The 13057-nt window shown below is 37.1% G+C and overlaps 1 protein-coding gene across 2 annotated transcripts in view; it reads right to left on the reverse strand.

The window, feature by feature from the left end:
- opn7b (opsin 7, group member b) overlaps positions 1-13057 on the reverse strand; it is a 94690-nt gene that overhangs the window by 17397 nt on the left and 64236 nt on the right. For both annotated transcript variants that reach the window (XM_079239068.1, XM_079239069.1), the window contains exons 2-4: positions 4092-4179; positions 3838-4000; positions 397-524 (exon numbers count right to left, since the gene is read on the reverse strand). In XM_079239068.1, coding sequence (XP_079095194.1) covers positions 397-524; positions 3838-4000; positions 4092-4179 — 379 coding nt within the window. The remainder of the gene's footprint in view (positions 1-396; positions 525-3837; positions 4001-4091; positions 4180-13057) is intronic.

Below are 13057 nucleotides of genomic sequence, written 5' to 3' on the forward strand. Positions count from 1 at the left end.
TGCTGTTTATAGAGGTTAAATCCTTGAACATTAACATTACTGCTGTATGGCCTCTTTGTGTAACGAGCACTTGAGTTGCTGACCTCAGTGCTTCATTGAACAACTCTTTTGTAATTCAAGGATTTTGTTTTTAGACAAGACAAATGATAACAATGTAGTCATCAGTTTGAGAAAACCTTATGTCTACTTAATTTCCATTTTAAAAAAAAGACATAAAGTGGACTTAAAAACATAATTGTAGAGTGTAGAGTGTTAGATGTCTTTCTTTAGGGATTTTTTTTATATTAATTTGAAATTTTATTTCTTCATTTTAACTAGGTGTTTTTTTTTAGGAGGATGGGGCCTTTGAAGGGTACATGATCTATATACTAAGGTGAAAAATATAATCAAAATTACCGTAGTTTGGGCAGCAGACCTTGAGCCAGCAGACACAGGAGAGCACTGTGAGGTTGGTCAGACTGCACAGACCAAATAAAACACCACAGAAGGCATAGACAGTGCAGGTTGTCATGTTAAACAGCCACCTGAATGAAGAGAGAAACGGAAGAGAACATTTGTAACCCTTTCACGTCCTCATATTAAAGTTTCTGCAACATCTTTCAAGTGATCCTAAGGATGCAGATCAGGTGATGAGACGGGTAATCCATTTTCTGGCCCTCCCTTGGGTCTTATACAACTTTGGTGAGCAGTGATGCACTTTGACCTGGCACAGAAACACATGACAACTTGCATCCCCACATCCTCGGGGGATCAGAGCAGGGAAGGTCACAGGATGAAGCGGGAGACATATGAGCGACACAGCTGATATGCATTGTGACATTTCAACTGTTTTCAACCTCAGTGTATCTAGTATCTTTTTTTTTTTTTTTTAGATCTGTGTATGTTTGTAGAAAAAACGTAATGTTTTATTCATATAAGGCTGTACAAACATAACCTAACTTAAAAAGGAAACATTTTATTGTATTGTATTGTATTATTATATTGAGAAATATCAGTTAATCTTAGATTTGATGGATGCATTATCCACCTGAAAAAGGTTGGGATGGGAACAACAAAAGGCTGGAAAAGTTTAAGTGGTATTAAAAAGGAGGAAGCTGGATGAACAAAATAGGTGAATTAAGAAATGAACTCCTAGAAATAAATACTAAAGAAGTAATTTAGTAATTTTTCAGTTTTTTGCATATTCTACAGGAATGATTCTGGATGCTGGAAGAAATCAGAGTTGCAAAATTCAGAAGATTACTTATGATTTGGTTTCAAAATTAATGCTCTGCACCAACAACTACATATCATTTCATGAGTAAAAACATAAAATACTTATGTGCAAAAATCACAAATATTCTGCAATGAGAGATAAGACTCCTGATCAAACCTCTCATCTTTCTTTGGAGTGACAAGTGCTCTTCTGACCGAGCTAAAGCAAACATGCTTTTGTTGTTTCCAGAGTGGGTGTTAAATTTAAACTTGAAATGTGTTGACATTGTGGAAAGGTCTTTAATTTATAATGACGTGATGCAGCATGTGTACTTTTGCATTTTAAGCCTGGTTATATGCACATTGCATCAACATTATGTGCATGATGAAAGTGCAACATGTTACATTCAAATCAACCAACTATATATATATTTTTTTTGTATATTTGTATATATATATATATATATATATATATATATATATATATATATATATATATATATATATATATATATATATATATATATACAAATATACAAAATATTCAACCTTCATTGCAAATTAGGTTTACAAACTAGCAAAAAAATGAAACAAGAACCAATTAAAAAGTCAGTGTCAAAGACCACAGTAGTCTCAGAATAATTCAACCCTTGGGAATAAATGAGGCCCCACCAGAAAGTCTTCTTGCTAATGTGAATGAAACGATGTGTTCAATCCCTACTGTGACCATCACTGAAACTAGTAAGCTGATGCAGTACAGCAAAAGTGATCCTGGACAGGCTTGGGTAACAATAATATAAGGAGAAGGCACGATGGAGGAGGTTGGAAGCAAAAATCAAGGCAAATTGTAGGGACGTTAGTCAATTGTCAGAACTCTAGAAGGACACAACCACAAAAGATACAACTAAGAGATACAGCCAGATGGGCATACCTGAGACTCTGGACACTGCCAAACAAAGACTCCAAGCGCTGGAAGCCTGACTGAGGAGACACACAATAGAAAACCTCCACCAACCCAGCTAAAGTGTACTCCCAGTAGCAGAATAATACCACACAAGCTAACCCATCAAGGCTGGACTCTGAACAATACTGGATGGGAAAAAGAGGCATCACATAACAGTGAAGCACAGTTGTTAAAAGAGCAGACTACAGCTCCGTCCCTGAACAGGGTCCAATTACCATCACAGAGGCAGATTTCAGCAAAAGACCTCAGGTATGAATAACTGGTCAGCACCTGGCCTCGACATGATCCATGCCTAGTGGTTAAAACACTGACTCCATTTCATAAGCACCTAAAGGTACAAAAAACCAACTGCTGAGGGATGACAATCCTCAATGACTGACCAACAATCTTGATACTGAAACATCCTCAGAAGGAAACAGTCCCATCCAACTACCAGCTGATAACAAATAACTCACTCTTGCACTGTATTATGGTCAAGGCCACACACACTCCTTATTGAAGGCACGGTGCCACTTTGCCTTTTCCTCTTATATCATTGCAACCATGTGTGTTCCCATGCCCAGTTTCTATATATGTATATAAATCATTTACGTAAAAAGGCAGATTGTTACACTGCCTTTTTACGTTACTGCACTATGCCAATAGTCTATGACAAGGGTGTCCAAAGTCGGTCCTCGAGGGCCGCTGTCCTGCAGGTTTCCCATGTATTCCTGTTCCAACACATCTAGCTTCCACTAAATGGATCAAACAGCCAGTGACATGCACAACTGATTAAGCTCTACTACTAATTAATTTGAATCAGGTGTGTCTGAGCAGGGATACATAGAAAACCTGCAGGATTCTGGCCCTCAAGGACCGGAGCTGGACACCTCTGGTCTATGATCATTCACAATGAATTAGTAAATAGATGCTTTGCTCTCAAAGTTGGCTTATGGGCTCACTGGTAGGACCACCCCGTTACTGAGGCTTCAACAATTGTCATGTCTTTCTTTTGAGTATATCGTCAACTTTCACCCCTGGTTGTCAAGACTTTGAAAGTTAATTAGTCTGGGAACTGCTATTGAATAATTTAGCTAGCTTTGCAAGTTTCAGTTTGATTAAGTTGTAGGCACTTACCACCCTGTATTTAAATTGTCATTGGTGTGTCCCTTGCAATTTGCGAATGCCTGCTTACCAAGAAATCTATCTAAGCAGGACACTTAAACACATTTCAATGTGTTGGTGCATTTCAGTGTTTTTACTATAACTTACATCAAGGCTGTGGATAAAAACCTGTTCTACAGACCTTGCTCAATCTTTGAACTTTTTTTCAACTTAGAAATGCTAAAATGTCCTATAGAGGACTAATGTAATCACTATTCCTTCTTAACATCTTGGCCATTCTAGCAAAGGGTGTACAGGAAAGATGCAAAGAAGGACGCACCTACTTATCCTTGTCTATCCTCCTGTCTCCTCACTGTCTTAAAGTGCATTCAGTGTATTAAAAAATCATCCATCATGGCAGAGAAGATGTCTAGCTCACAATAAGACTGGAGACACAAGGAAGCCTAACTTAGCATCATGAAAGGTCCTGTTGTTAGTCTTATATCCTCATTATACTTTCCCTCACAAACAGGCTTAGAACAATTCACTGAATGGAACAAGTAATATTCAAAATGGGAATCAGAAGGGTCACTCACTTGTGAGCATAAGCTGAAGGAACTGCCAGTGGAAACAGAGTCATTGTCATGCCCAGGTCACTGATGGCCAAGTTGACAACAAAGAACTCTGCTGGCTTCAAGGAGGACTTTTTCCTAAAGGCCACGAACAGCAAAATCCCATTCCCCAGGATTGATAGGACACCTGGAAAACCAAGAGGTACCACATGTAAGAAATCTTGACCTTGACTTTGCATTTATTTATTTATTTAAAAGGTACAAACAAATTTACTTACCAAAAATGGTGTAGAGAATTCCCATGAGGAAGTCATTGTCTTTTGATACTTTGGATACAAAATGAAATGTTTCGGAGGCATTTCCCATCTGGAACAAAAAGAGGGGACAAGAGAAAAGAAATAAAAGCACAAAGATCATTAACAATCTTTATGAATTCAGGCAATGTCAAATACAAGTCCCAAGGGGAACCAGAAATAAAAAAAAGATTTTAAAAAATGAGGGCAAATAAACCCCATAACAAAACAACACAGCCTTGTATTTACCCAGCGGCAACCTCCGGCGATTAAAAGTGAAAGCTATATTGAACTGCCAGAAATTGTTATTCCTGCCTCATCCACTAGGGGCTGGCTCTAAAACTGAGCAATTCCTACACAGTCCCATGTTAAAAAGGTCAACTTAACAGCAGAAATAGACATATTTAATGCCTCGTTAAAAAAAAAAAAAAAAAAAAAAGATTAATGTGTCAGATTTACCTTCATGACTGGGATGAGTGAAGATTGTTTTGTAACTTATCCGTTTACAAGTAATTTAATCTTAAAATTCAGCACGATTGAGGACGAGTTCCTTTGATTGACAGGCATCCAGCTGCAAGAAGACAGAGTGTTGTACAACCAAGGTTTTTAGATGACTAAGCTAATTGGCTTCTGTTAGCTTCAAGTTAGCTTAGTAATCTCTTTGTTACAGATAGGTTAGAGTTTGATAGATATCAATCATCCACCCCCACACTCACAGCCCCCCTCTCTCTACCTCTTTGCGCATTTTTATATTTTAGAGAATCGACGGCACGCATAACGCTGCCAAAAGGGCGACAGCAAGAACTCTCCAATGAGCTTCACTTCAGCTTTTAAAAAAATATCATGGAGACTCCGTTCATCTTACTGTCTATGGAATTTACTCTATGATAAAAGTCTAAATTGGATCCATACAAACTTCTTGGATAGTTCACATCCATGCTTTAAATCTGATGAATTCTTTGTGCAATGTATGGATTAAATCCATTAAAATTGTTACCTGATCTGCTCCTTGAATCTAACTCAATATGGGTTTTTCAGGGTTGGTTTTTTTTGGATGCACTTTCACCTTGTTTACAGTTGACGTAAGACACACCTGTCCATCTCCCGCTAAAGTGTGCTAAAATTCATTGTCATTCTTCTCCTCAAAATCAGTCTCATCTTTGTTACCAGGAAGCAATCTGCATACACAGCATGACCTATACCCATACAGTATGCATTGTGGCCAGGGCAAGTTGCTGAGGCAATCTTTCTGATGGAATTTATGGGTGGGGATAACATGAAAATATATTCATAGACTTCCTATTTACTCAATGACTTTACCTGTATTTACATATTAAAGGAAAAGAGACAAGTCAAATCACCTGGGGTAAAGCAGCTTCTGGATGAATCCAAATTACCACACACTGTAGCTAATCTTCAAAGAGGACCAGAGGTGGGAAATTCTTTTATGTTATTTTATGTGTGAATCTTTCATTAAAATTTCATATATCTGTTTTATGAGGCCATGCATTGCTTGTATGCAACCCCTTACAAAGCTATATGTCTGTGTGTCTTTATTGTAATATATATATATATATATATATATATATATATATATATATATATATATATATATATATATATATATATATATATGTATATATATACATATATATATATATATATATATACACATTCAACAATTCTTTGATGTTACAACTTCAGTGAGGCGTTTTCTGTTCCTCTCAATTAGACTCTGCACCTGTTGACAGGTATTTTGTCTCACTGACAGTTTGTCCCACTGTTCATCAGAAAAGTGCCCTTTTTTGTCCAGGACCGATTTGTTTGTTTCTTTTGTTTTCTTTCTTTCTTCAACTCAATTAAATAAAAAAAGAAACAAAAAAACAGTGCCTATATCACTAAATTATAATTGAGCCAATTTTAACTTATTAGTCCAAATTAGTCTGCAGTTATTTCAGTAACAGTTATAAATTCAGTTGTTTCATTAATGAAAGGGTATAAATAAATTGGAGGGTGACTGTAAATATGGAATTAGTTCTCCCCCCCCCCCCCCCCCCCCCCCCCCTTCATTAATTACCTATTACTTAGGTTATTGCTGAATGCATTCTTCTATAAACCGCTTCCTGAATGTGGGATTCAGAAAATCTCAACACAGATATTTTAAGTATTTAAAACAATGCCCTGAAAAGCATAGTGGCTTGTATGGTACAATGGTACAATATGTACTGCCTTGCCACATTATATATGTTCCCTCTGATGCTCAGAAGGCTTCAGGTCTGATGACTGTAGAGAGAACAGATGGAATAGGATGGTGTTTTATGAAGCCCTGAAGGATGTTCAAGATGTCACACCAGCAGATGAGAAGACCACACAGATAACTTGCTCAAGTGTTTAAAGACTTCACTTATTTTATACTAGTATTTTATACTAAAATACATGAAGTACAAAAAGGTGTAACTATTGAGGTACTAAACTGTCAGCATTGTGAAAATGCAAAGATTGTGTGGCAGACTAGTGTGACTACAGTTATGCTTACTTTTTTGCAGTTTTCTTCTGTATGCAAAATATGAATTTTTATGATTATGATGACTCTGGCAGTCATTCATACCTCCTTTAGGTTATTTAGATTAAAAATTAGACAGAAAGTTATACTTTTTTTCAGAAGAATTTGAATTCTGCCCTCCTAATGACCTAACCTACAATTTACACACATATGGTGCTTTCATGCTGGTCTCCGCTCATTCACTTCCCTCCCTTCAAGCATGCTTAGAGTCACTGAGATCTGGACTTCAGCTTTTTCCTCACACCAGTACATTTACCAATGAACACACGAGGAAGTCGATTTATGAAATGTTATTTTTTTTCAGTTTTTTAAATGAAAAAATTCAGGATAATTGGGGGCGAGTCCTTTTTATTGACAGGCACCCAATATTCAGCTGCAAGAGCACAGAGTGTAGCACAACCAAGGTTTTTAAATGACTTAGTTGGCTGGATTTTTATCTTTGAACAGGATTTTCAGCACCTAATGATCTTAGTTTTATTTGATTTTTAGTTTAATTTATTTCTGTTCTCATTTCCATGAAAACATGATATATAATTTCATTTTCTTGTTGTCTGGTTGTTTAACTTTCAAATTCCCCAAGATTAAAGTATAACTCAGGTAGATACGGGTTAAATGATTAAATTAATTCATGTTAGTAGACTCAAACTTTTAGATTAATTCGATGAGCAGTTCAGTGTTTGGAGCAAGTGGGATGTAGATGAGAGGCAAGCTGAATTTTAACCATGGTTTTATGTTCAATATTCAGTATGAAGAAATTGGACTTTCAGCAAGTCTTCCCATAAATATTTACAAATGATTATAAAAACCACATTTCTTAGCCTATTGGGAGGGAGTCTACAGGGTCCTTGGAGATGCTATGGGGAAGTTCAGATATTGCCCTACAATTACAAGCATGCAAGTTTCTTGGATTTCTATTTAAATATTTATACAGATATAGATAAGGCCAACTACGCACAAAACCAAACATTTTTATAACACTAAGATGCATTTGTCTTGGAAAATGATCAGAATAGCCCTGGCAGCATGCAAATAAGGATTTAATATCTTCACAAGAAGACATCTGCCGTTTATGGAGCGAGGTGGTTCAGATATGCTCACTGGATAATTTGGATCCATATCCTCCAAGAGCCAGATTCGTATGGTCTCCCTTAGCTCATATTTAGAGCCAAGCCTCTGCAACTATCATGACTCCACCTCAGTGAAAATGGCCTCAGTGTTATCCATATATAAAAAAGCTTCCTTGCTTTGGAAACAAAAAGCTAAATCTTTGAATTATCAGTAGTTTTAAAACTTTTTATCATTGATTAACCAAAGTTATTACAGTCTGGTCTCATCAACACAAGTACTTTTAGTCAGCAATGCTACAAACTCTCGTATGGCTAAAACTTAGTTTCTGAAAACATCTTTGTTCCAACCATGAAAAAACTTTAATCTGAACATTCATCAAATACTCGTTTATAAAATTCAGTGTATAAGGCCCATATGAAGCCACAGTTCACCGGGTCCACTTCTGTTTCTTAGAAAGAATCCAAGAAGGACGGATTTTCATCACCATCAGAAAAAAATCATAACTCAGGATTTGTTTTAGGTTGTTATTGTTTCTTTTATTATTCATGATTTTTTTTCCACTTGTTTTTGCCAACATTATTTTATATGCCTTGGGCTACAACTGGTGCCCCGTCACATGTTCACTCTGCCTTTAATACTTTCTAAGTAGCGCTGGTATTTAAAGTTTAGTTTTGAATACAGAAAAGATTGAGGAAAGGAAATGTCAACCCTGATTTTACTCTTGCAGAGTCATGAAGAAACCTAAATATTAACTTGACAGCAGACCGTAATTTAAAATCTTGCATAAAATTTGGTTTAAAAAAAACTAATCAAGTGAAGCTCTGTGTATACAGTTAGACAATGTCTGCTCTCTGCCAACGATAGACACTATTTTGCAATCAGCTTTCATATCTAGCCTTAACTTTGGTCACTTTTTGTCGTTCTACTCCACCAACACCCCAGTAGCTAAACTCTGCACCAGTCTGCTAATTATTGATATGAGTCAGGTGTGTTGCAGCAGGGAAACTCCTACACTTGCAGGACTGCGGCCGTCAGGGCCCGGAGTTGTCCACCCCTACTGTATGTCAGAGATTGGGTGTCCACAGATGGTCCTCAAGGGCTGCAGTTCTGCAAGTTTTTGATGTATCCTTTTTCCAACACACCTGGCTTCTAATAAATGATCCAACAGCAAATGGAGTTCTGCACAATGACTGATTGATTTGAGTCGGGTGGTTTTAAGCTTAGAAACCTGCACATTTGTGACCCTTTAGGACTGGAGCTGGACACCACTGTCAGGGCAGTAGGCTTTTTTTCTGCTCATCACTCTTCTCTGGCAAATGGTTGAATTTGCTGCCTTTTTGTGGAGGGGAAACAGCATCTCCTGTTATTCATTTGCTGGAGTTTCTCAGCCACCCCAAATCTTTTCCTGTTTAGTAAATCTGTACTGACTGTGGTGCTTGGTCATCACAAATGTTGGTAGAGCTACTTCCAGATCCATTCATGCACTTTACAAAAGGAAAACACTTTACACTGTCTTCAAGACTGCGACCTTATTCTCTGAGAGTTCAAAGCTAATTTAATTTATTTTATTTGTTGAGGATATATATATATATATATATATATATATATATATATATATATATATATATATATATGTATATATATAATTTTTTTTTTTTTAAATTTAATTTAATTTATTTTTTTAGTGAATGTTTGCAAGATTCCAATCACACTATGCTTCACAAATACTAGATTAACTACATATGGATGTGGGGGCAACATTGCTATTTCTTTGTGAATCCAACTGGGAGGTTGGTTTCTGTGCTTTATGTTTAATGAAACATCCATCCATTGATTTATTTACTGGCAGTTATTCAAACTTAGTCTTTGAGGCAGCAGTTCAAACAAAGAAACCAGTAATTCCCTTTTTCCCATCCACTTTTTCCAGCTCGACTGGAGGGATTCTGAGGAGTTCTCAAAAGACTAAGTCCCATTCTTGTGTAATGGGTTTCCCATGGGCTCTCCTACTGTTGCAACATACCTGGAACTTCACACCAGTGAGCCATTCAGGAAGCATCTTAACCAGATGTCCAATCCACATCATCTGATGCCTCCCAATTACTTCCCGGATGTGCAAACTTGCCGACATTAATTAAAGAGCTTCTGAACATGTAAAGTTTCTCTCATTTTCTGTTTAAATGTCACAATTGGCACATTGTGTGTATGGATGATGATACAGCGAGACACACCAAAAACCCTTTCACTAATCTTTGTGTTGCACTGGAAGTCATAAATGATGCTGGACATGATCGCAATAACTGATCTTGGATAAACTTAATTAAATCACTTCATTTAATTTAGCTTAACTACTAATTTTTCAGCATAGTCTCTTTCTGTGAATGCAAATAAGGAACAAACTATGAAAGTAGAGAATTTTCCATTTTAATATATGTTTCCATGCAGTCAACAGAAAACATTTTCTGCAAGGACATTACTGGGGTTTCTACGGACGTTTTGAGTGTGTCAGCTGATATTGATAATCACACATTAAAAGCCATGGGGAATCAACAAAAAGCAGATGAAACGTAACATAAAAAAACTGTTAATATTTGCTGACAGATTTTGTTGCAAGATGACTTGATTTATGAGACACATAAAGGCACGCTCTGATAAGGTAATGCCAGGTGGTCCCTCCCCATCGCCTGAAGCCTTTTTGGCTCATCTTTATTCTTTGTGGAAAGATTTCTCTAAAAAAAAAAAGAAAAAAAAAGGTCCCTCATACAATCAAATTCTACATTCTTTTCTCGATCTGATGTACAGACAGAGTTAGGGGAAATCTTACTATACACTTGTGACTTTATGACTGACAAAAAAAAAAATTGCTTAAATCAAATTTGCCCAGCTTTATCTATCATAGTCAGTTTCTCATTAGCTGATCACAGTGTTTTACATTGTTTACTTTAAGGTGAAAATGGATTCCTAAATTATCATTATGATTTTATTCTCTATCAAATCAGCTCAAAATTCACAAAATGGCAAAAATGGTCACTTTAGGAAAACATGAAGTTGAAAATGAAAAGGGAGTGTTAGAACATTGGTCACAACATAAGTACCTTACTTCATGCGCATGTCTTTAGTTTTTAAAAAAATGTTTATTTCTTTCCCAGAAAAAAAAAAATGTCTGAAATGGAAGTCAGGCCTAACTTTTAGTTTCTTGACTGGATTTCTTGATTGATGGGCAGTTCATCCAATTACTGGTTCTTTGACACAACACAAAACAGAAATGTTTGCTGCTGCTTCATTCTCATTTCTGCTGAATGGTAATTTACCTCCCACTCAGTTGTCAGTAATGCTGACTTGGCCAAGTACATGTAGCGCTGATATCATGTAAGCTTTAGCTTGCTGACTGAACCCACTGAGGAGTGTGGCCAGTCCTTTACAGTTGTGGAGAAAAATAGCTGCTAAAAGCATAGTATCTACACAAAAGCCAGGGCCTGGTTTGTTCCTTCTGGGAAATTGATGAAAAAAAATAAGCCATTTTCATATTTGATTTCTGCGATTTGACACAAGTTGTGTTATTGTTTTTCAGGACAAACCTTCCTAAATGCTACATAGAAGACCTTTTATGACTTGGTAGTTTGATGAAGCAGCACGAGGCCCTTACTCTATGAGTTGTTTGAACTTTACTGTTGAAGGTGCAAAGCCAGTTCTTGAAAATACTTTGCATTTTGATTGTTGCATTATTGAAACTCTATCTAATATAGATAAAATTTAAAAAAAAAATCCATAATGTTCAATCATCAACCAGTCAATGAGCTCTTACACCTTATGGATAGGAGCATTGTTATCCTTGATATGTCACTCCGATCAGGTTAAACATAGATTAAAAGATAGAGGTGGGTACTCAGAAGAACTTTGTTCAAATATGTAGTAATCCTTCCCTCTGAAGGACAAAGTAAATTGAAACCAAGTCATAAAAATATAAGGCATCCTCAGACCCATCACAGAATCCTCTGATCCCATCATTGTTGGAGTCAAGGTTCTTATTTTTATTTTATCTTAATTCTCATTCTTATTCTTTGTATCAGAGGTATATGAGGCAAAGATGGAATAACAGTCTGAGAAGATGTAGATGACACTTTCAATGTTAGTAAGGCTAAGGAGTGTGACAAGAACCCTGGTTAGCTTGAAAGGGGAGGGGGGGGGGGGGGGGAGTGCCATAAAGGGTAAGCGAAAGTCATAAAATGATTCTCAGACTGTCAGTTGCTGAATTGTGGAATTTGAGCTAATCATTGCAGAGGACATCTGTGACAACTCAAGGCTTACTGTCATATGAATGGAGGCTCCAGTCTGCACACAATCAGGCCAGGCACACATGTCCAGTGCAAAAAGAAAGAGTGGGGGCAAAATTGTCAAGGAGAGTGAAGGAGGTGGAGACGGATGCAAAAGAATCAGAGACTGGAACAAATAAGTGAAGACAAGGAAGGATGGAAAAATGGAGAAATCCCATAACTGAAAGTGTCAGAAGCATAGGAGTGAAGGCTGAATGATGGAGATTATCCATGGGAAAAATGGGACAAAGGGACAATTTGCTAGTATTGAAAGCATCCAGTCAGCACACACTGGACCGAATATCCATGTGGAATGCAAAGTGATTGTGAAAGCCAATCACAACAAAAAGAGAATTTTCTCCGGGGTATATTCAGTAAACAGCTTGCCATATCTCAAACATACTGTGTCTGATTTTATTTACAGGTTTTTCCGTCAGGAACCAGTTGTTAACTCGCAAATACAGTCGTAGCCGATAATGAGTCATGAGCTTTATCTTGTTCTCTCACCAGCCTTTCCTAACAGCATTAACCTATTACAAATCTCACTTCACGGCAAGATCTTTTTTCACATTTTCACATTCACAGTACTCCAACAACAGTTAATGTTCCTCAAAATACATCTATGCTTGCCATGATTGTTTGTTTGTGGGGACTCCTGTAGCCTTTTCAGGTGTAACTGTCCTCTTGTCTTTTACACCTTTCCATCTCTGACAGTGGTTTTGGAAAGCAATTTTTTTGCAGTCATCAGCTGACGTTGTGCTATGTCTGACCGAAACAGGAAAAGTCTGATTGTTCTGGTAAGGACTAGCTCTGTGCATTAGGTGGATGTAAGGAGGATACGGCTAAGACAAAAATCCACGATGCATAACATTTGTCATCTCTTGTGTGACACTGTGGGGGCCCTCAGCAGCTCCTTCAGCAGCAGAAAGCTGCACCTGCAGAGCAAGAAGGAATTCTATACTAGGTCAGGTATCCCAGATGTGGTTTCTTCTTCTTCGCATCCTTATTGT

This window comes from Telmatherina bonti (assembly GCF_933228915.1).
Source record: "Telmatherina bonti genome assembly, chromosome: 4".
In the NCBI taxonomy this organism is placed as follows: Eukaryota; Metazoa; Chordata; class Actinopteri; order Atheriniformes; family Telmatherinidae; genus Telmatherina; species Telmatherina bonti.